Genomic DNA, 24,375 nt, shown 5'->3' with positions numbered 1-24,375 from the left:
GCTCAGAAATATTTTACAAGGCCACTTGCTAATTCACAAGTACTCGGTTACCTGAAGTCGGGACGAATTGAGAACGGAAGCCTCCGAGAATTTATCTTGATGCCATTTGTCCATCTCTACAAATTCTGTAAAGCAGGCGTAGCCAACCTTGGCAACTTTAAGACCTGTGGACTTCAACTCCCAGAATTCCACAGCTACCATGGCTGACTGAGGAATTCTGGGAACTGAAGACCACAGGCCTTAAAGTTGCCAAGGTCGGACACCCCTGTTATAAAGTAAGACCAAATTCCTCCTTTGAACATGCTGAGTTGATTCTCATTAGAATAGACTAGAATAAAATAGAATTTTTTATTGGCCAACTGCGATTGGACACACAAGGAATTTGTCTTTGGTGCATATGCTCTCGGTGTACATAAAAGAAAAGATACATTCCTCAAGAATCATAAGGTACAACACTTAATGATAGTCATAGGGTACAAATAAGAAATCAGGAAACAATATCAATGTAAGTCGTAAGGATACAAGCAACAAAGTTACAGTCATAGAGTCATAAGTGGAAGGAGATGGGTGATGGGAACATGAGAAGATTAATAGTAGTGCAGACTTAATGAATAGTTTGACAGTGTTGAGGGAATTACTTGTTTAGCAGAGTGATGGCATTGGGGGAAAAACTGTCCTTGTGTCTAGTTGTTCTGGTGTGCAGTGCTCTATAGTGTCGTTTTGAGAGTTGAAACAGTTTATGTCCAGGATGCGAGGGGTCTGTAGATATTTTCATAGCCCTCTTTTTTGACTTGTGCAGTATACAGGTCCTCCATGGTAGGCAGGTTGGTAGCCCTTGTTTTTCCTGCAGTTCTAATGATCCTCTGCCCAAGACCTTGTTGGGTTGCAGAACCAAACCAGACAGTTCTAGAGGTGCAGATGACAGACTCCATCATTCCTCTGTAGAACTGGATCAGCAGCTCCTGAACGCACCTAAAGTAACACCATTGGAATCCTGAGCTGAATTCCCTTTGGAGGGATTTCTGATTTGCGGGGCTGAGTGTACCTTTCTGCCACCGATTTGTGTCTTGTGTCACCACTAGGATATCACCGCCATGGAAGAGGAGAAGGATCAGCTGATGAAGCGAGTAGAACGGCTGAGGAAGCGGGTAAGTAGACGGGGCGTGAGACGCCCTCTCGCCCCCTCGGCTTGCGGGAATGCAAACAAGAATTATGATTTACAAGCTGTGAATCCTGGAGAAGGGCTATCAGATGTCTCCCTGGAGGAAAAGCCAATCTCCTCCAGGCAGGGCTCCAGAACTTGAATCCCGTGTTTCACGGAGGAGACGACAGCTCCTGGAAGTCTGGAGGACAGGAAGGACGGATGGCGCGAACCTGCGAGACACACGATCCCCCAGGATGGCTTTCTCGACTCACTCGCTCGGCTTGTCCCCTTCCTCCGTAGGTAGAGACGGTGCAGAACCATCAGCGGATGCTCGAGATGGCCAGGCAGCTTCGGGTGGAGAAAGAGAGGGAGGAGAACCTCGCCCAGCAGAAGCAAGAGCAGAAAAACCAGGTATGGGCCTTCCTGTTCAAGATCTTGGGGTGTTTGGTTTTTGTTTTCCCCAGAGGTGCCGGCGTTCTTATTGGTTCAATACAGGGAGTCCTCGACTTATGGCGGTTCGTTTCGTGGCAGAAATGACAACAACGGCCCTGAAAAAAACGTGACTCGGGACCGTTTTTATCACACCCCACGACGGTGGCAGCATCACGTGAACCAAATTCAGACGTTTGGGAAGGGATTCACAGTTATGACGGTTGCCAGAGTCCCGGGGATGACGCAATGCCCGTTTGTGACCTTCTGACAAGCAAAAAGCTCATTGGGGAAGCCAGATTCACTTAAAGACCGTGTTGTTCACTTAACAGCTGCGGTGATTCACTTAACAGCCGTGGCAAGGAAAGTTATAAAATAGGACAAAACTCACTTTTAACCAATGTTTCAGCAACATAATTTTTTGGGGTGGCTCAGTTGTGGTCATAAGCCAAGGACTACCTGTTTTTCTTTTTCTCTTTCTCTTTCTTTTTTTCCTTTCTCTTTCTCTTTTTCTTTCTCTTTCTTTTTTTCCTTTCTCTTTTTCTTTCTCTTTCTCTTTCTCTTTTTCTTTCTTTTTCTTTTTCTCTTTCTCTTTCTCTTTTGTTTTGCTGGTCCTAAAGCTCCCCCGAACCTTCATCCGTGGTGAAACCGGGGTTCACATTAGCTCCCTCCCTGCTCCCCCGTCACCAGAACCTTGGGGAGCAGGGGCCCTCGCTTGCCAGCCAGGCAGGCAGCCTTTGAGAGGACGAAAGTCATCCCTTGACCCCGTTAGGAAGAGTTTTCTCCACCGTGCTTCGCCAACAACAACGTTAACCAGGTCCATTTAAAGAAAAGAGAAAAAGACTTGGCACAACAGGTGGACAGCTTGTCTTGCCAAAACGGCCATTTCAATGTCCCCTGATTCCTGGGAGGGAACAGCCAGGCCTTTGTATGCCTCCTCCCATCTATTTAGCCGGTTCTTTCACAGAGATTTCCTCTTTGTTTGGCACGAAACTATCTTTGTTTCCAAAGAATTGTGTGTGTGTGTGTAAGAATAACACTTTCCCACCTCCCCACTTTCCCCCCCCCTCCTCAGCTTTTTCACGCAGAGCAGCGACTGCACCGAGTTCAGCTTCAGCTCAAGGATATGCGTCATGCAGCCGTGGATTCCAAGCCAGAAAGTAAGTGGGAGTCTTCCCTCTCCATCACAAATACACACACACACACACACACACACACACACACACACACACACACACCCCACTGTGGCTTCTGGCCTTCTGCCCAAAAACATGCACTTAAAAAACACGGCACAAAAAAGCCGAAAGCTGTAATACCACCACCACCACCCCCTCCTTCTGAATTTACATATTTTCAGAGTTTGGCTTGGTGCAATTTCACAGCTTTCTATTCCTGTTGGTCTCGGAGAATCCTATCGCCCACAAAGGATTAATCCTGGGTCTCTTATATTAAAACAAAAAACCAAAAACCACCACCAGATTGTCCTGCTCAAAGACAGCCTGTTTATCCTATTTTTAAAACTTAAGCTCCGATAGATTCCCTTTTCCTCTTGGGGTCTAGCAAGCCTGCATAGTTTAGCCCCCTGCGTAAGCGCGACTAAGATACGCTCAGGTCTTTCCTGCTAAGAACCGATGACATCGGCTGTTGACAAGAGCTGAGTAACGCTGAGTGATGGCCCCGTCTCAGATTAAAGTGCTTTAAAGTCGCCTGGATTTTCAGCTGGAGTGTTTTAAGTCATGGCTGTGGAGAGGCCGAAGGTGGGGAAAGTGGTGCAGGTGATCCCAATTAGCCTCTTGAACTTTAGGCAACAGCCGAAGGACTTTGCCATCTTCACACTCCAGAAGGTGCCTTCTTCTTCAAGAGGCAACTGGACGGTCTGGTGTTTTCTTCGAAGGCGTTTCGCTTCTCGTCCAAGAAGCTTCTTCAGCTCCCTAACAACGGAAATATTGGAGCAGGTTGCAGAATTTACCCAGAAGGCACAACTAACTCCGAGCTGAAGAATCTCCTTGGATGGGAAGTGAAATGTCTTCAGAGAAAAACCAGAAAGTCCAGTTGCCTCTTGGAAAAAAAACAAAAAACACGCCTTTGGGACAATCTTGACCTGGATGACAGAGAATCGCCATAAACCAGAGGGTCTCCACCCTTGGCAACTTTAAGCCTGGAGGACTTCAACTCCCAGAATTCTGTGCTTTTGTGCTTTTTACCCTGGCTGTAAACCGCCCTGAGTCCTTTGGGAGAAGGGCGGTATATAAATTAAATAAATAAATTAAATTAAAAAAAAATAAAAGTTGCCGAAGTTGGAGACCCCTGCCATAAACAGTCTTCACAATGTGTGTTATATACAATATATGTGTTTGTGTCTATGTTTACTGATAAAGAAATAAAGGGAGACTAGCTAATGAGTATTAATAGTATACACACACACACACACACACACACACACACACACACACACATAAAAGGACCTATGTATGTATGTATATATATACGATCCAGCATAACTCTGGAATGGCTTGAGCAATTTCAACCAAACTTGGTACACAGACAACTTACTCTCTGGAAACAAATACTGTGGGGGTAAGACACCCCTGGGGTGTGTGTCTGTGTGTTTGTTTGTGTGTCTGTGTGTGTTCCACCATAACTCTTGAAATCTCTCAAGCAATTTCAACCAAATTTGGTACACAGACAGCTTACTCTCTAGAGCATAAGGCTTCCCTTTCGCCTTTCAATTCCAATCCAGGAGTCCTCAGGCAGTCACTTTCACGACAAACTTTGTACCAAATTTGTGTTTGCTATATATATATATATATATATATATATATATATATATATATATATACACAACATTCACAAGCCCTAAATCTTACGTTAGGCCTCAATTCTGCTGCAGAATTTTTTTTTTCCTTCTTTTTTCCCTGGCAAAACAAAAAAACGGAAACCATCGGTGTTTACAGTCTCCACAGAACCACTTAAAACTTTGGTCCTTGTCTCTGTTTGGTATAAACACAAGGATTAGAAGAATTAGGTTCAAGAATGTCAAAACCGGGAAGAAAAATCAACAACAGCTCCCATTTATTTTAGAGAGGGTTGACAGGAGCTTTCCGAATGTCGTCAACAAACGATGTTCTGACTTCTGCATTTTTTTTTTTTTTTGTTTACATTTATACCCCGCCCTTCTCCGAAGACTCAGGGCGGCTTACAGTGTATAAGGCATTTGAGATCAGGGCGAACAGCAAGGGCCTTTTGCTCTTTTGTAAAAAAGGAGTTTCCATGCAAGGCTTCTTCTGACGAGGACCTAGTCCTAGAGAATTACGCTGAACTACATGGGTGACTTAATCTTCCCTAGCCCTGGAAGCATTGTGTTTTTTGTTTTTAAATAACTTGTACAGGTAGTCCTCAACCTACGTGGGGCAAAACCAGGGGGTGAAATCTAATTTTTTTTGGCTACCGGTTCTGTGGGCGTGGCTTGGTGGGGCGTGGCTTGGTGGGTGGGGTTCATGTGACTGGGTGGGCGGGGCTATGTGACTGGGGGATCAAACAACAAACTCACTAGCAATGTCCTGCTGGAGTAGGATTGGACTAGATGACCTCCAGGTCCCTTCCAGCCCTGGATTATCCTCTGAAGCTGCGTCTAGTGCCAGGTTTGTACTCCTTCCTTCCTTCGTTCCTTCCTTCCTTCCTTCCTTCCTTTCTCTCTATCTCTCAAAAACGAACCACCCCCCCACACCCCATTTTCCCTCCCAGCAGGCTTGCTAGGTAAACCAAAAAACTGGGTGGGAAGTCCATTTTCCCTCCCAGCAGGCTTCAGGGAACCTTCAGGAAAGCCTGCTGGGAAGAAAAATGGACTCTTCCCCCCCCCCCCCGGTTTTTGTGATCGCGTGGCTCAGCTGGGTGTGGGGGGGCCCAGGGATTTTTGTTACCGGTTCTCCGAACCATCCGCCACCATCACTACCAGATCAGGCGATCCGGGTCCAAACCGGGAGCATTTCACCCCTGGGCAAAACTCACTGAACAAATGTCTCACTTAGTGACAGAAATCTGGGGCTCTGATGTGGTCGTCGGGTCGAGAGAACAACCTGTAATACATTTGTAGCAGCCTCCCCTCCCCCCCCCCAAAAAAAATAATAATAATCAGGTACACTTGCTGACTGGCTGTGGAATTGTCGTCCACACCATCTCAAAGGTGCCAAAGCTGGCAAATGCTGACCCTTGAAAACTTCCTAGTTCTGGTCCACCATCTTAGCCAGCATTGTGTCCTGGTTCTCCAATATAGTGACAGGGCAGGTTTTCCCTGGATGACACACTGGTGGCATTTTGTGTAGTTTTGTACACAAACTGCAAGCCTTCTCCAAGGCCTTAAGCAGTGGTGAAAATTCAAATTTATTTACTACTGGTTCTGTGGGCGTGGCTTGGTGGGCGTGGCTTGGTGGGTGTGGCAGGAGAAGGATACTGCAAAATCCCCATTTCTTCCTCACTCCTGGGGGAAGGATATTGCAAAATCCCCATTCCCACCCACTCTGGGGCCAGCCAGACGTGGCATTTGCCGGTTCTCCGAACTACTCAAAATTTCCGCTACCGGTTCTCCAGAACCTGCTGAGCTTCATCCCTGGCCTTAAGTCTCGGGAGAAACTTCGTCTGGAACTGAATGGCAGGCAATTGGATGGAGACAACTCCGTCTTCCTCTTCCTTCCTTCCTTCCTTTCTCTCTCTCTCTCAAAAACGAAACACCCCCCCACACCCCGTTTTTCCTCCCAGCAGGCTTGCTAGGCAAACCAAAAAACGGGCTGGGGGTGGCTGGGGGGGAAGTCTGTTTTTCCTCCCAGCAGCATTTTTCCCTTTTCCGTTTTTTTTCCCGTTTTGTACACAAACTGCAAGCCTTCTCCAGGGCCTTAAGTGGTGGTGAAAATTCAATTTTATTTACTACCGGTTCTGTGGGCGTGGCTTGGTGGGTGTGGTGTGGCTTGGTGGGCGTGGCAGGTGAAGGATACTGCAAATTCCCCGTCCCCTCCCCACACCTGGGGGAAGGATACTGCAAAATCCCCATTCCCTCCCCACACCTGGGCGAAGGATACTGCAAAATCCCCATTCCCTCCCCACACCTGGGGGAAGGATACTGCAAAATCCCCATTCCCTCCCCACCACCTGGGGGAAGGATACTGCAAAATCCCCATTCCCTCCCCACACCTGGGGGAAGGATACTGCAAAATCCCCATTCCCTCCCCACCACCTGGGCGAAGGATACTGCAAAATCCCCATTCCCTCCCCACCACCTGGAGGAAGGATACTGCAAAATCCCCATTCCCACCCCACTGGGGCCAGCCAGACGTGGCATTTGCCGAACTACTCAAAATTTCCGCTACCGGTTCTCCAGAACCTGCTGAGCTTCAGCCCTGGCCTTAAGTCTCGGGAGAAACTTCGTCTTGAACTGAACGGCAGGCAATTGGATGGAGACGACTCCGTCTTCCTCTCTCCGGCTTGAGCATGTTCCTTAGCGCAGCCTCACAAAAATCAGTCTGCCTCCCCCCCCCCCTTCCGGATTCCGGATGAATACGAACTCACAGCTTTGCATACCTAAAAACAGCCCTCGAGGGACCTGAAGCCCCAGGCAGGGTCTGGCCTTAGAGACTCTACAAAGAAAGGATGTGGGGGGGGGGAAGAGATTATGAAGGATAATAGAAAACCTTAAAGTGCATTTTATTTTATTTTTTTCTCTTCTAGCCTCCTTGTAAAAGTTCATGATTCTTTGAAAACTGGGGGGAAATTAGGACGGCGTTCGGTCCCCCGGGGATGGGGGCTAATCTCACAGTCTGAAGTGGGCATTGGAGATTTTGCAGTATCCTTCCCCCTGGAATGGGGAGGGAATGGAGATTTTGCAGTATCCTTCCCCTGCCATGCCCACCAAGCCATGCCCACAGAACCGGTAGTAAAAAAAATTGAATTTCACCATTGGTGCCATCCATGCCTTAACAAGCCGCGATGACGTGCGGTGTTCTGACCGTAAGCCGTGTCTCCCAAAGCTACCAAAGGCCGAGTAAACTTGAAGTAGAAAAATGCTCTGGGTGTCATAGAATGGGCGCCCTCGTATCTCTCCTACTTTTTTGCAGGTTGTGAGGTTGTGAGAAATGTTACTCGGAAGCCAGGGGCTCTACTCTGGGTTGTTCCTGCGGCCTATCAAACCCACAAAATAGAAAAGTTCTACTTGTGTCCGAAAACAGCTTGACCGGTGTTTCTTGATCTTGACGGCTGGAAAAGGTCTGGACTTCAACTCCCAGAATCCCCCAGCCTTATTCCAGTAACCAAGGTTGAGAAACGCTGATCTAGATCTTCTTTTCCTTCCGTCTTTTATCCCTGTTCAGGAAATGGAGGGGGGGAAAATTGACATCTCTTTCTACAAAAAAATAATAAATCTATGCGCTTTTGGGGTTTCTCCAGCTTGCTTTTTATCTGCTAACGTGCTGTATATTTATCTCTGCCAATCGAAACATGGGGAACCTCCTTCCTTATTGGTTCCCACAGAAATTAACGCCATCGGCTGCTAAATTAGCTGGGGTCTAAATTACAGTTATTACAGCCTGACGCTAAATGGCCCTTCTCCTCCCTTTGTTTAGACACATGCGGGATGTGAGGGTTTTGTTCTGCTCTGTTGTTCAGGCTTAATGAAGAGTCTAGAAGAAGAGACAAAGTTCAACACTTATTTGGTCTCCGAGAAATTTCCCAGAGAGCTGGAAACGAAGAAACAGTCGTTGCTCCTCCTGCAGAAAGTGGTAGCCGAGCCAGCCATGGGCCAGTCGGATCTCAACGAGCTGGAAGCCAAAGTAAGCGGGCGGGGAAATAAATAGCACTGGTGACGTTACCTAGTTGGGTCGCGAAACGACTGCCAGAAAACAAGGGCAGAGAGCATCAAGGACCACACAATAATTCCTCTTCCTAAGTGACTGAAGGCCGTTCCATCTAGAGAGGATAGGTGCTATTTTATGTTTTTTCAGGGCGGGCTCTGGCCAGACGGCCTTGGGGAGCATCACTAAGAGTGGATATATTCCGAGTCATTCCAGGCTGGCTGTAACCCACTCCCTTCCGAAGGCACCAGGTTAGCCTAAGATGGCTTAGCATTCACCCTCTCTCGCAACTGCCCAGGCATTGTCCGCATGCCTTGAAATAGATGGGAGGGGTCACCTCGGGATAACGTTGGCCTCCCTGGAGATTATCCCAGGAGAAGACCCTTTTCAACAAAACCCAGCGCCCTCATTCATGGAACGCCAGAAAGATTGCAAAGTCAGTTTCCTCCCTCCGGGTTATAAATTCATGAATCAATATCCATTTCCTTATTAGCAGAAGCCCCAAAGAAGCATTGCTAGTTAAACGCGCTATCTGGATGCTTATTTTTAGTTGAACGATCAACCTTGAGCGAGGAGCAAAGAAAGCCGTCTCGGTCTCTTTTCGTGCCTAGACCGGCTCAGCAGCAGGGCAGTGAGCTGGAGGGAAATCAAGAAATTTTACAAGAGAAGCGGATTTAAATTTAGATTTACAGGTGCCGGTTATTAGCTCGGTTTCTCCCCCCCCCAGTCCAATAAAATCCCTTTGATTTACACAGTGTCACTCAAACAAACAGGAATGAAAGAAGAGGCTCCTTGGTGTGTCTTTATTTCAAAAGATAAATCACAGCCTGGCAGGATGGGGAAACCTGAGTCTTTAAAAATAGGAATTGGGCTGTAAAATTGGAGACGGGCCTTGCAAACCGATCTCTGTCATTTAGGTAATAGATAGTTGTCTTTTAGATTTGCAGTCCCACTCTTTGTGTATTTTCCCAATACACGTAACCATTAATAACCAATAATTTTTCCATATGTGTGTGTGTGTGTGTGTGTGTATACACACACACATACATACACACACACACACACACACACACACACACACACACACACATATATGTATGTAGGTCTTTGGTTATTCGGGTTTTCTCCCGCGTAAAATTGGAAGTGTCTTGGCAACGTTTCGACGAAGTCTCATTCATCATCTTCAGGCTTCAGCTTCGTGCTTCTTCGTGCTTCGTGCTTCTTCTTCAGCTTCGTGCTTCTGCATTGCTTCCAGAAGCACGAAGCTGAAGCCTGAAGATGACGAATGAGACTTCACAAAACGCCGCCAAGACACTTCCAATTTTACGCGAGAAAACCCAATAACCAAAGACCTATATATATATATATATATATATATATATATATATATATATATATATATATATATAAGCTTTTACAAGACTCCTCATTAACTGGTTTTTCATAGAATACAGTCAAGCTTAACCAATGAATGCCTCCCCAGATGACATTCACCCCATTTGTGTAAGCAGAGCCACACCTGTTACGGGATTTGAACTGGGACTCCTGACCTGAGCAAGTCATCGGACTCCGTAGCCTAACATCCCCTTCCAGCTCTAGAAGTCTGGCTTGAATTGCTTGCTCGCTGACAAAAAGCTTCAAGCGCTGAAAAGCCCACAAGCGAAGTGAAAACGAGCGGTTGCCATTTGCTATTTTAAAACTCGCCTGGGCGTTAATTGTAGAAGAGTTCGCCCAAAATTCCAGAAAGGGTCTTTTGGCTGTAAAAACAAACCCCCCCCCACACACACACACCTCATCCGAATCCATTAGTGAGAAGTTAAAGCCTATTTCTGGAACTGGCTTCTGTCTACAAACTCGGTTTTGCCTTTATTGCGAAAAGTCCTCCTCAAACCTTCTGTCTTTGCAGATAAAGGAGGTCAACGCCCAAATCAATCAATTGATCGAGAAGAGGATGATGAAGTACGAACCCATCGATAGTAAATTTTCGATGTACCGGCAACAGGTGAGAAGAAATTCTTGGCAGGACGAGCCCGGGGAGAAACTGAGATGCAGGCAGCCCTCGATTTACCAAGCCAAAATTACTGTCTCTAAGCGAGACGTTTGTTAAGTGAGTTTTACCCCATCTTAACAACGTTTCCTTCCCCCCTCCCCCCTGTTGTTAAGGGGATCGCCGCCGTGGTTAAGTTAGCAACACGGCTGTTAAGTGGGTCTAGGATCCCCATGGATTTCGCTTGCCAGAAGGTCGCAGAAGGGGATCGGTGACCCAGGGACACTGCGACCGTCGTAAATATGAGTCAATTGCCAAGTGTCTGAATTTTGATCACGTGGCTGTGGGGAATTCTGTAACGGTCGTTAAAAAGTCCCTTTTCTCCAGTGCCTTTGTAACTTCAAACGTTTAGCGACCTAAACAAACTGTCGTAAATCGGGGACTACCTGTATTGCAGACTAAGATCCCAGCCACTGGGACTTGAAGCCATTGCAGGTTTCTTGATAGGGTGGCCATTGCGTTTGGGGGCATCTGATGATTCCAGAACTGTTAGCCAACCATAATTTAATAGGTGGAACGAGATATAGTTTTGGGTAGCGAATGTGATCCAGGGCCTTTTGTTGTTGTGAGCCTTGTGTTACAAGGCTAAGTATGCTACATAATGTGCCGGTACAAGAGACCAGTTGGCTCTTTCTATAAAGTGCTGACATCCCTCAGCGGAGCCATGCCAGGAATTCAGAACTCCTCACTTAGTCGAAAACAGGTGGCCTTCTGTGCCCAGCTCCACGGGACCCCTTTCATCGGCTCTCCTGGAGGGCCCTGTGGTGTTTTTAACCCCATTTGTCACCGTGGGCCCAGGTGAGAGAAACAACGGGCCCAGACCGAATGATTTCAGCCAGAGGTTGGAAGGTACCTCCAGAATTACCTGTACAGTGGTAAAATCTGCCTTTTGAATGACTAAAAACACCAGGTTTAGCTTCCCTTTGAAGCCATTTGAGATCCTCCTGTGATATTTTAGTTGTAATATGTAGTTCTGCCTTGAACATTATTTGTCCTTATGTCAGACGTTACACATCGGTGGTCTCTATAGAAAAGCTGACCCACTTGGGCTTTTCTAGACCAACATCACCTAAACCACCTGAAATCCACAAGTCTTCAAAGTTGCCATCCCTGATTTAAATGATAACTTGCAATGGGTCTAACATAATGTTTCCCAGGCAGCTTTTAAGATGTGTGGCCAGCATGAGTGGACTTCAGCTCCCAGAATTCTCCATCCAGTGTGGATGGACTTCAGCTCCCAGAATTCCCCATCCAGCATGGGTGGACTTCAACTCCCAGAATTCCCCATCCAGCATGGGTGGACTTCAACTCCCAGAATTCCCCATCCAGCACGGGTGGACTTCAACTCCCTAAAGCTACTGAAGTTGGCATGTCAGCTCTTTTCCTGGCATTGTCCACTTTGACGCCCTAATACTAACCCGTCTGAGAATCCTCGCAGGCCTCCATCATCTCGCGGAAGAAAACCGCCAAGGCGGAGGAACTTCAGACGGCCAAGGAAGAGATCACCAACTTGGAGAGACAAATGATACAGAAGTCGAGCCAGGCTCGGGAATTGGACGGGACAGAAGTCTTGAAAGGCGATGAGGTAAGGAAACGGCCATTTTGCCTTGCCAAAACTTGCGTTGGGGTTCCCAAGATGGCTTCCCTTGTTATCTGGAAGAATTCTGAGTTGAGGATTTATTCCAGAAATCTGGCCTCTGTGGCTCTCCTTTTTAAGTAGCGGATTTGCTCCGAGCAAACCGTTTGTAGGAGCAAATCCCTGGGAAGGCTCTGTGCTTTTTGTCTGTGGTGCCAACGGTAATTATGCTACACAACAGCAATAGAGGCCAAAGATCTTATCTGTTGCGTGTCCGGCGAGGTTTTAAGGACCTCGCAAACAATTTCACGTTGTCAACACATCTGATGGGAACGATCGGTTGAAATGCTAAAATGTGAAAATAAATTAGAGCACCGAATGGAAATGGAGAATTGGGTAGTTGTTGAGTTTATGGCTGAACTGTTCTATGGAATGAAAGAAAAAATGAACGCCAATAGACCTGTGTGAACAACTTGGAGGTTCAGTTCATACAACAGCTATTGATTCTCAGCCATGGCCTCTTCTGAATAGAGTAGAGTAGGATAGAATAGAGTAGAGTAGAGTAGAGTAGAGTAGAGTAGAGTAGAGTAGAGTAGAGTAGAGTAGAGTAAAGTAAAATAGAATAGAATAGAATAGAATAGAATAGAATAGGAACAGGAACAGGAACAGGAACAGGAACAGGAACAGGAACAGGAACAGGAACAGGAATAGGAATAGGAATAGGAATAGGAATATTTTATTGGCCAAGTGTGATTGGACACACAAGGAATTTGTCTTTGGTGCATAAGCTCTCAGTGTACATAAAAATACATTCATCAAGAATTGTAACACACAACACTTAGGGATAGTCATAGGATCCTAAATAAGCAAATAAAATCATACTGGGAAACTAAATAAAACAACATAAATCATAAAGATACAAGCAATAAAGCTTATAGCCATAATTCGGAGGAGACCGCTAATAGGAAGGACGAGAATAAAAATAGCGATATAGCCTTAGTATATCCTTTGACAGTGTTGTGGGAATCAGTTGTTTAGCAGAGAGATGACGTGGGGGCAAAACCCGTCCTTGCCTCTAGTTGTTCTGGTGTGCAGCGCTATCATGTCGTTTAATACTTTCGACATGAAGTTAGAGCCCTTAATGATTTGTGATGAGACCTCAGCCGCTTCCAGCCTGCATTGCCGCCCCCCCCCCTGCCCCCAGGGGTTTGAGTTACTGGTATCCCCTTATGGCCTGTATAAGGTTTGAATTAGGGCCTTCCCTGCCTGGACGTCTTCTGCATGCCAGCAATTGTATCCTCGGTGGAGGTCTTAACGCCTCCTCCCCAGAAAGGTCAGCTCGGGCTTATGGTTTCCTGGCCTCCCCATGAGAGGGGGAAGCACACGCTGCTTTCCGAGGCAAGGAAAGCCCAGCCTTTGTGCAAAGGGAGGAAAATAGTGGCTGGATTTATTTTATTATTATTATTATTTATTAAATTTGTATACCACCCTTCTCCCGAAGGACTCAGGGCGGTTCACAGCCAATAAAATACAAAAATACATCAACACAAGCAGTATAAAAAACGAATTCAATGTATGGCCTAAAAATTTAAATACAATTAAACACCCCAATTAAAACCCCAATTTAATACTTTTTTTAAAATTGTTTTTTAAAGGGGGAAATTGGGGAAGATGTTCAAGAGGCTCAAGCGGCCTCTTGCAGAAGGGACGATGACGTCGTGGTCGTTAAAAGAAAAATCCAGGCCAGGCTGGCAAGCTTCTCCCTGCAGCTATCAAACCGTAAAAAATGAAGGAATTGCATGCCTGCACGAGAGAGAGAGTGAAGGAGAGATGGTTCAGTTACGAGGGGTGTTAGGTAAACCGGGGATAATTTTAGCTCTCTTCCATGGTACATTGTACTCTTTGCAGTTGAATGCCAGTTCTAGGGAGCTGAGATTCCTGGTAGTTTTCTTCTAGGAGGTTGGTCATTTATTTAATAGATCTTTATCCTGCCTTTATAAGTAACTCAACATACATAATACTCTTTCCTTCTCCTATTTTCCCACAACAATCCTGTCAGGTAGGTTGGGCTGAGAGGGAGGAACGAGCCCAGAATCACCCAGACAGCTTCCATTCCTAGAGTGGGACTAGAACTCACCGGCTCCTAGTGATTGGCTCCAAATCACCGAGCGCATCCCATTTTTTCTTCCGCCACAGTTCCAAGTCATCTTTGCCACAGGGGCTTGGAGTCAGGCACAGGTGTGCTTTTCCAGTTGCCTTCCTCTTCCTGCCTTTCTGGTGGACATTATCCAGTGGTGGGATTCAAATAATTTAACAACCGGTTCTCTGCCCTGATGACCAGCTGGGTAGGCATGGCTTGGTGGTCATGTGACCGTGTGGGTGTGGTCAACTCAACATCACTCGCATCGATGGGCGCTTCGTCTTAGCTGTTACAATGTACTAAGGGTTAACCAGAGAGGCAGTTTCTGTAAGCAGGGCAATAAAGATTGGGCTAGAAACACCACCAGAATGTTTCCTTCCTGCCTTCCTTACAGGATTAGCCCTGGAAAGTGGGGGGGAAAAAAACAAAAGAAGATTTCTTCCGACAATCGGTTTTCCAAACTGCTTAGAAAGTTAACAACCGGTTCTCCCGAATAGGTGCGAACCGGCTGAATCCCACCACTGGGCTTATCCCCTGTCCCTGAGAAAGGGACATTCCCCTGGAGCCACCCGAGCCTCCTTGGGGTTGGGGGCTCTCGAGTGAGTGATCGGTCCAGAGCTTGTCAAGGCCAGCAATTTGCTCAGATGAAATTCTCTTTAACTGCCTGCCGAGCCGAAACTACATTAATTGGATGGGCAGTAAAACAGCGCCAACGGTTTCCCAGCTGCGGCTCCTGCAAACTTATTTGAGGGCTTCCCGCTGAGATAATGAAGGAGCTTCTCTTTTCATCTCATTGGGAGTTTAGTTGTTGTCTTCTTGGTTTGTTGTTGCTGTTTTGTTTTGTTTTTAATTCTCTTTCTCTCCCAGAGTTGGGGAGAAGTTGTGGGGGAAGGAGAAACTAAAACAAGTGTTAATTCTCTGGTTTTATTTACCTCTTTTCAACAAGCCAGAAGTCTGAAAGGGAGAATGCTTTCACACAGCTCCATGCCAGAGATGGATGGAAACCTGGTTTTACGCACCTTGGGGCAGGTCTTGGCCAAGCCAACATACAGAAGAGTCCCCTTTTCATGGCAATGTTGCCTTGTTGTTGTTAGTTGCGAGTTGTGTCCAACCCATCGTGACTTCATGGACAATGTTCCTCCAGGCCTTCCTGTCCTCTACCATCTCCTGCAGTCCATTGAAGCTCCCGCCGATTGCTTCAGTGACTCCATCCAGCCACCTCCTTCTCTGCCGTCCCCTTCTTCTTTTGCCCTCCATCGTTCCCAGCATTAGGATATTCTTCAGGGAAAACTCCCTGTTCACGGCAGGGAGTTTGCACCAGGGGTAAACTTCTGGGGGTTCGCAGGGGTTCAGCAGAACCTCCAGCTAAGATGCTGTACAGTTCGAAAAACCCCCAAAGCCCACTCCTGGCTGGCTTCACCCACCTTTCCCAGGAGTTCCCACGGGGCCTGTTTTGGATGCAGGTAAGGGCATTGTGCGCATGGAGGCTTGGAGGGGGTGTTGAAAAACAGGCTTCTTGAAGTTCGGGGAGGCTAGAAATGGGCCTGTTTCTGGCCTCCAGAGAGCCTCCAGAGCCTGGGGTGGCCGTTTTTGCCTTCCCAGAGGCTCGAGAAAAGCCTCCGGAGCCCAGGGAGGGCAAAAACGCCCCCCTCCCGCCATGGTGCAGGAGGCTGACTAAGCCACGCCCATCCAGCGACCGGGCAGCTTTGCTAAAATGTTTGAAGCCCGCCCCTGATTTGCACCCTGCCATTCCCCCAACTTAAATCCAAACAAGCCTGATTTTCCTTCGGCCCCGTTGCTTTGTCAAGTTGTGCGCTACCTTCTGACCTTCCCCGGGCGGCATTGATGGTACAGGCAGCAAAGACACTTGTCCTTCGAGCCGTCAGGACCTCGGTCTTTTTTTTTTTTTTAAACATGAGATGGTTAAAAATCTGGCTTTGCTCTCCGGCTGAAAAGTTTTGCAGCTTTCGGATTTAAAAATAGTTGCAGGAGCCCAGGGAAGTAGAGGAGACCTTGGCAAAAGATGGCGGATGAACTGGCATGATTTTAAGATGGGCTGTTTGCCCAGGAGACCTTTTTATAGCGCATACAGTTATTGGCGGGCGGGGGGTTTTTCTCACAGAAGGTTCATCTCGGACTGTAAGAATTTGTTCTTCAAATGGGACGCTATGTTTTACGCCAGGGAGGGTTCTATGCACCCCAACTTGTGTTTTCTTAACGTTTTAAAAGTTTTCAGTGATTTAAGGCAACATTGAAAAGCCGAATAAAGAAATGCAAAGCCTTTGGTTTTTTGGTCTGTGTCTGTGTGTATCAAAAATACTCTAAACGGTGATCTTTTAAAGGTGACTTTTCTATTTCTACCCAAGAGAGCATGATTTCTTGATTTCTAACGAGAACGAAAAGGTTATCGAAATATTATCTCGTAAGGACCCTGGCTGGACCGCGCAACTTTGCACGGCCAAGGATTGTGATCTTTCTCATTTCAGTTTAAGCGGTACGTTAACAAGCTGCGAAGCAAAAACACCCTTTACAAGAAGAAGCGCCTGGAAATAGCCGAGATCGCGGCCGAGTATGGTATCCTGCAGCGGACGGAAGAGCTCCTGAAACAGCGGCACGAAGACATCCAGCAGCAATTGGTAATTCTCCCTCCTCGTCCTGTAAAGCCAGGACTGCCCGGGGTTTTTGATGGCAACGTCAACGGGAGATCCCGAGCCCATCTTACATTCCAGAAAAGATCCCCGGGGAGGCCTGGCAGGGGACAAAATCGTTAGCTGGGTTTACGTAACGTGGCTTGTTTGGTTCATGCATGGTGGAAATCCAGCCGGTTGTGGCTTAGTTAACAATTGGCAGTCAAACAAACCACGGTCCAGCTTGCGTCAATCCAGTTATTCGGTCACAGACTGGAACTTAATTGCATACAGCCTGGTTATCATGGCATTTCACAGCCAAACGGCCATTTCTGTGATTTATATTTGTCTTTAGAAACCAACTAGGGTTTGTAGTTGTATATCTTTTAGAGCAGGTGTGTCTTCATCTTGGTAGCTTTTAGGACTGGTGGGCTTCAACTCCCAGAATTCCCCCAGCCAGCCCTGCAATGCCTGTCCAGGGAGATAAGATTGCTCCCCCCACCCTCCTTCGATACTCTTTCGCAAGGCCCCGTTGGTTTGGCCAATGGGCCTGGAGGCCCCAGGATAGGATGAACCCCCCCCCCCGCTTCAAGTGGCTTATTTAATTCTCTTAATTGTCATCATGGGGCAGGGCAGAAATTAGCGCTTTTTATTGTTTTTTCATATTGGGTTTTTTTTTAATCTATGTAAGCCGCGGGGAGTCCCTGAGACTTGAGTTGGGCAACCACCTACATTTCCTTAAATAAATAAGAGCTGGAACCAGGGGGGGAAATCCAGCAGGTTCTGACAGGTTCTGGAGAACCGGTAGCGGAAATTTTGAGTCGTTTGGAGAACTGGCAAATGCCATCTCTGGCTGGTCCCAGAGCGGGGTGGGAATGGAGATTTTGCAATATCCTTCCCCCAGGAGTGGGAAGGGAATGGGGATTTTGTAGTATCCTTCCTCTAGAGTGAGCTGGGAATGGAGAGTTTGCAGTATCCTTCCTCTGCCACACCCAAGCCACACCCACCAAGCCATGCCCACAGAACTGGTAGTAAAAAATATTTGGATTTCACCACTGGCTGGAACCCTGCCACTTCTGAAGGACCCCTGGAGCCTGATTCCCTCCGGAAAGCCCTATTTCTCTCCTTTGTTCCTCCAGCAAGCCATCGAAGACAAGAAAGGGATCTCCGGCTACAGCTACACCCAGGAGGAGCTGGAGAGGGTGTCGGCCGTCAAGAGCGAAATGGATGACATGAAAGGGCGAACTCTGGACAACATGTCTGACATGGTACTGTCCAGAGAGGCTTCGCAAGGGGTGGGGTAGAACGAGCTGGTCCTAGCCCTGACACACACACACACACCACCATCCCTTAACACCCAGTGTTGTGACCAAGGCCCAAGTAGTGATTACTAAACACAATTCAGTCCTCAACAGACTTATTTTATTAAAAGAGCTGAGAATTAATTCATTCTCAGCTTCGTCCAAAATAAAATCCTTCATAAACAAGTCCCTCGGCCTTATCACCAACCTTTGATGTCTTTGGCAACCTACCAAAGGCTTTTCTTAGCAAAAACCCTACAAAGTTCAAGAGACACTGACAAGAAGCAATGGAATCAACGTTGCTTTCCTAAAAAGAGCCCAAGAGTCGTTGCTGCTCTTTTAAGCCTTATGGGAGTGGCCAGTCAACTCATGGCCTTACTCCCAAGTCGTCCCTTTTGCTTCAGCTGCTTTTGCTTTCTGGCAGCTCTTCTCATGCATGCACTAAGAACAGGCTCCTCCTGTTCCTCTACTTCACTACTGTCAGCCTCTGGAGGCTCCGGAGTCCCCGCATCACTCCCAGATGGCCCTGGCCCCACCTCTGCCTCCGATGCAGAGCCCTCGCCCGGGCTTTCCCCTGACTTCAGGACTGGCCCATCGTCCTTCCCAGCCTCCTCACTGTCCGACTCCGTTGCCAGCTCCGCAGACTGCTGGCGGACCACAACACCCAGGATGCCGCAAAGGGGCTTCCTTCTAAACGTGGCAGGTCCTTCCTTGTCTACCTGCTCCCATTCTGCAGGCTCGCTCACAGCACCGCCTTCCTTCCCCACAGGTGAAAAAACTGAACACCTTGGTAGCCGATAAAAAGTCAAGCTTGGCCCCAATCATCAAAGACCTCAGGCAGCTGCGACAAAGATGCCAGGTGAGGGCAGGCAATGCTCGGGGATGAGGCTGGAACCTTGTTCTTACCTAGGCTTGGTCAAAAAGCACGAAGCAGACTCCTTGTCCCGACAAAAACCCCTTGTCAGCGTTCCAGAAAACCCCTCCTGCAGAAAAGACTCCAAAGACGCCGACATCTTTCAAAGTTCTTTTACTAGCGTAGGTAAACTGGCACCGTTGGATGAAAACCAAAACTGGGGATTCAGGTTCCTCCCTCAGTAATACGAACTCCAAAATCTCCACCCTCATGACCCCTCCGCCCCCTTTATTAAGTTACTGTGAATTCACCTCCAGCAAAGTCTTTCAAGGGAAAATTTACAGTCACAGACCTTATCGGGCTCGGAGAGCTGCCAGGCCGATATCTTCAAAACTTGGCAAGAAATCTCTTGAGAGTCAAACAAACCAATTAGGTGAACTAATTGTCTCCTGCAAACTCCCCTCCCCTTTCGCTCCTCTTTTATTCCCTCTGGGAGGGGACATTCATCATCCACCTGTGGCTTTACTCTTGAGTCGACCCTTGTTCTTTAGCTGTTCCCTTCATCTGGCAACTCTGCGCATGCACACAGTGGGAACAGGCTCCAGCTGTTCGTCTGCCTCACTGATGTCTGACTCAGAAGGCAGCTGATAACTGGCATCTGGCCCTGGCCCCCCCTCTGCTTCCGACGCAGAGCTCTCATCAGAGCCTTCCCCAGACTCCAGGACTGGCCCAGGTTCCTCCCCAATCTCCTCACTGTCCAAATCTGCTGCCAGCTCCATAGTGCTCTGGGCTGCTTTCAGGAAGAGGAGCTCAGAAATACAAACTGAGGTCTATCCTTGGATCCTCACTTAGCCGTTATATCTTTGCTTTGATTGTGACGTGTGATGGTTGTGCAGCTTCGGGCCTCTTTCACGAGGGGGGGGGACCCCAAGATCTGCTTGAACAGCTCATTCTAGAGCAGGGGTCTTCAACCTTGGCAACTTTAAGCCTGGAGGACTTCAACTCCCAGAATGCCCCAGCCAGCTTTGCTTGGAATTCTGGGAATTGAAGCCCGCCAGGCTTAAAGTTGCCAACGTTGGAGACCCCTGTTCTACTCAACCAGGAGTGAATCGGTTGGGAAAGGCACGCAGAGTGTCATGTGAATGGGGCCACGATGGCCTGTTCTACAAACCAGGGTTGAAACAATACAAACCAGGGTTGAGCACTGTCGGCACAGACCCAACAGCTGCCGAAGAACGATTGCAGAGCGAAAAACAATTTTAAAAGTTTATGTGCTACGTAGAGCGACACCGGTAATGGGGTTCAAATTTGGGAAGAAAAGAGGAACAGCAGCACCTTCGTGCCGCGAGACCTTTGGTAAGCTGCTGTTGAAAACAACCGTAGTTTGTTTCACGAACGTCCCAGCTCTGTCGAGGGCCAAGCAGGGTCACTGAAGGAAGGGCACCGCATGTTCACTTCTGCCTTCCGAATTTTACTTCAACTGCAGCTCCGTCAAAGCTCCATCCCGCACTACAGAGCACCTGAGCAAATTCCTCCATTACTCCCTTAACTCTGTTGGGTAGCAATTTCTTGTCACAAGCATCAAGGAAGCTAGAAATCTTTCCTGCGAGCTGATGGCTTATCCTGCAGGAACACTCAGGGGTCTCTTGGATTTAGGTAGGTGGGCTTGGGCTGCCAGGGGCTACGTGTTGTATACATACAACATTTTTTTTCCCCCTCCCCAGGAATTAACCCAGGAATGTGAAGAGAAAAAATCTCAGTACGACAGTTGCGCCGCTGGTTTGGAAAGCAAGCGTTCCTCCCTGGAGCAGGTAGGCGAGCAGGAGAGAGGGGGGAGTATTCCTCGCCCTCTGTCCCCCTCCCTCCAAAAAAAAACATATCAGGGGCTGGCTTTATACTAAATGATCTTCAGGTTTGGAGTTGAGCGAAACAAAACAGATTTATTTTGGGAGAACCCCATTTTCCAAACTAGCTGGCTATGCTCCCAAGTTGTGGCTGTGAGATAAAATAGTGACATCTAATCTGCGCTTAAGGGACGCAGGTGGCTCAGTGGCTAAGACGCTGAGCTTGTTGATCGAAAGGTCGGCAGTTCGACGGTTCGAATCCCGAGTGCTGCCGCGTAACGGGGTGAGCTCCCGTGACTTGTCCCAGCTTCTGCCAACCTAGCAGTTCGAAAGCACGTTAAAAAAATGCAAGTAGAAAAATAGGGACCACCTTTGGTGGGAAGGTCACAGCATTCCGTGCGCCTTTAGTGTTGAGTCGTGCCAGCCACATGACCACGGAGACTTCTTCGGACAGCACTGGCTCTTCGGCTTTGAAACGGGAATGAGCACCGCCCCCTAAAGTCGGGAATGACTAGCACGTATGTAGTACCTTTTTAAATCCGTGCTTGGGCCAATTCAATCTCCCAGCTACTGTTGTTTTTTTTCTCTTTGGACAAAAATGGAAGTAGAATATTTTAGGAGTAAGAAGCTCGCATCCTTCGGCTATGGTTGGTCTCCCGATCTCATTCACCGTCAAGGACAATGGGCGCTTCTGTCCAACAGCATCTTGGGGGAAGGGGGCTTCCAGGAACCCCGTCTTTCACCTCCACCATGATCTGGCCGGCGGCTTGTGCTCCAGACGGCTGAGTCTCTTCCCTCTTCAGAATCTCCCTTCTCTCCCATCAGGAGGTGAAGAGCCTTCGGGAGGAGTGTTTACAAGAAGAAAGTAACTACCATCAGGTCAACTGCATGAAAATGGTATGTTGGTGAAAGAAACCAAGATATTTTTTTTTCCCAGGCAGGAAGGAGGGCTCTTCAAGGTCTAAATCCAGATGTGTGTCGGGTTTTTTTTTAGATTTCCGAAGCACAGCTGCAGCGTGTCAAAGACGAGGTGAAAATGTACGTTTCTTCGGATCAGCAGGAAAGAAAGAAGGCAGTCAGGTATAGAGTCCCCTGGAGCGGGCATCTCTTTATTAAAATCCATAATAATTAAATCAACGGCATTGACACAATCCCCACCGGTCAATGGCAAAAGGCAGCTGGGCGCGTAACGGCTGACATCCGCCGATGATACTTTTAACGCCCTCAAACGTCCACATCTGCCTATCCCAGGTGCTTGGGAAAGATTCAACGGATAGATAAAAACGCCAAATCCACTATGAACATCTGGTTGAGTGTATGACGAGCCATAATAACAACAACAACAAAATATGGATGACTCCTGAAACATTGTTAAAAACGGAAGGGGCATTCTGAAGCCTCCTTGGTCAAGTTTGCACTGAGTCTGAAAGCAATAGCAATAGCCCTTAGACTTATATAACGCTTCACAGTGCTTTGCAGCCCTCTCTAAGCGGTTTACAGCCTCTTGCCCCCAACAATCTGGGTCCATATTTTATGAAAGGATGGAAGGCTGAGTCAACCTTGAGCTCTTCAGGATCGAACTGCTGGCACTCAGCAGAATTAGCCCGCAATGCTGCATTCTAACCACAGGGAGGGAAGGAGGGAGGGGAGGGAAGGAAGGAAGGAAGGAAGGAAGGAAGGAAGGAAGGAAGGAAGGAAGGAAGGAAGGGCAAAGCAATAGCAATAGAACTTAGACTTATATACCAGTTCAGAGGGCTTCACAACCCTCTCTAAGCGGTTTACAGAGTCAGCCTCTTGCCCCCAACAATCTGGGTCCATATTTTATGAAAGGATGGAAGGCTGAGTCAACCTTGAGCTCTTCAGGATCGAACTGCTGGCAGTCGGCAGAATTAGCCTGCAATGCTGCTTTCTAACCACAGGGAGGGGAGGGAGGGAAGGAAGGAAGGAAGGAAGGAAGGAAGGAAGGAAGGAAGGAAGGAAGGAAGGAAGGAAGGAAAAGCAATAGAACTTAGACTTATATACTGGTTCAGAGGGCTTCACAACCCTCTCTAAGCAGTTTACAGAGTCAGCCTCTTGCAAACCCCAACAATCTGGGTCCTCATTTTATGGAAGGATGGAAGGCTGAGTCAGCCTCGAGCCCGTTAGGATCGAACTGAAGCCCAGCTGATCGGTGTGGCAGAGTGGATTGCCACGCCTCAGCTGTTTTCCTCGCCGGCGGCAATGCGGAAGGTGAGTCTTATCCAAACCGTGCGAAGCGAAGCGGTTGTTAAACCGGTAGGATTCCACCCATGGTTTGCGTCCTGGCATCACGGGACATGCTCTGTCACACGCGTGGGGATGCCCGTGGCCAACCCAGCTGCAAAATACCGCTTGTGCCACTGGGTTCCCTCTGCGAGCTCTCCGTTTATGGTTCTTCAGAGGAAGGGCAGCCAGGGACAAGGAGCAGATTGTATCTCCAAATATTTGCAGTGGATTTTATTACCTGTCTGAAAGGAGGAAAAGAAGCTGAGATCAAGGAGGAGAAACAAGCCAACACTGAGCAAACGGAAAGTGGGGGGTGGGGAGAGGTGTTTGCAAAGAACCTCCTGCCTGGATGAATTCCTGTATCTGGGTCAGCTTAGTGATTTGTGTGTTTCGTTTTTGTTTAGGATTTCTCTTGGCGTGTCAGCTACTTTAGAGCAGCGTTTCGCAATCTGGGCCACTTGAAGACGTGTGGACTTCAACTCCCAGAATGCTGGCTGGAGAATTCTGGGAGTTGAAATCCACACGTCTTCAGGTGGCCCCGGGATTGACAAACGCTGCTTTAGAGTGATTGCTTTGTAGACTTTCGAAGGAAAACTTCGTCGGGGTAGCAATAGCAATAGCAATAGCACTTAGACTTATAGACCGTTTCACAGTGCTTTCCAGCCTTCTCTAAGCAGTTTACAGAGTCAGCCTCTTGCAAACCCCAACAATCTGGGTCCTCATTTTACCCACCTCCGAAGGACAGAAGGCTGAGTCAACCTTGAGCCTGGTGAGATCTGAACTGCCAAGTTGCAGTCAGCCGGCAGTCAGCAGAAGGAGCCTGCAGGGCTGCACTCTAACCACTGCGCCACCTTGGCTCAGGGTATCTGGGGATAACTCTCAAAGTTCTCGGACTCGGGAGTTAGAGGCAGAACCTTTTTCTGGAAGTCCACAAACTGACGACGGTGCTCCTCAACCCGCTCTCTTGGCCCAGTTCTACCCCAGAATTGAAAGTGGGAGAAGCACTCCCCCGTAGCGAGGGATACCGCATTTCACATACCTGCTGTGTCCAGCTGTAGCGTTCCTGCATTTCTGTGAAATTTACCACCCTGTTAATGAAGGCTGTCCTACAAAGGGCCGAGCAAGCGAGCCCCCCAAAAAAATTTTTTTAAAATGCCCAAACCATCCGACTTCTCTTCGTCAAAAGGTTTGGACAAGCCAACAACCTGCGCGGCCCAGCAAATGACTTTCTCCCAAATCCTTCGGTAAGCCCTGGAATGCAAACCGCATTCCGACAACCCATAAACATCAGGCCCCCCGAAGTCAGGAACCAGAAGTTCCTTCGTCCTCCTGAT

At 47.9% G+C, this 24,375-nt stretch overlaps 1 protein-coding gene across 3 annotated transcripts in view; it reads left to right on the top strand.

Annotated features, from left to right (window-relative positions):
• The window catches only part of IFT81 (intraflagellar transport 81), a 34,356-nt gene that overhangs the window by 6,052 nt on the left and 3,929 nt on the right, over positions 1–24,375 (top strand). For all 3 annotated transcript variants that reach the window (XM_058157974.1, XM_058157973.1, XM_058157975.1), the window contains exons 6-17: positions 1,083–1,148; positions 1,445–1,555; positions 2,649–2,733; positions 8,225–8,388; positions 10,316–10,411; positions 11,895–12,041; positions 16,659–16,808; positions 17,939–18,067; positions 18,870–18,959; positions 20,678–20,764; positions 21,623–21,694; positions 21,792–21,877. In XM_058157974.1, the coding sequence (XP_058013957.1) occupies positions 1,083–1,148; positions 1,445–1,555; positions 2,649–2,733; positions 8,225–8,388; positions 10,316–10,411; positions 11,895–12,041; positions 16,659–16,808; positions 17,939–18,067; positions 18,870–18,959; positions 20,678–20,764; positions 21,623–21,694; positions 21,792–21,877 (1,283 nt within the window). The remainder of the gene's footprint in view (positions 1–1,082; positions 1,149–1,444; positions 1,556–2,648; positions 2,734–8,224; positions 8,389–10,315; positions 10,412–11,894; positions 12,042–16,658; positions 16,809–17,938; positions 18,068–18,869; positions 18,960–20,677; positions 20,765–21,622; positions 21,695–21,791; positions 21,878–24,375) is intronic.

This window comes from Ahaetulla prasina, chromosome 15 (assembly GCF_028640845.1).
Source record: "Ahaetulla prasina isolate Xishuangbanna chromosome 15, ASM2864084v1, whole genome shotgun sequence".
NCBI classification, from domain to species: Eukaryota; Metazoa; Chordata; class Lepidosauria; order Squamata; family Colubridae; genus Ahaetulla; species Ahaetulla prasina.
The sequence above is the reverse complement of the archived record's forward strand: the minus strand, read 5'-3'. Positions and strand labels throughout refer to the sequence as shown.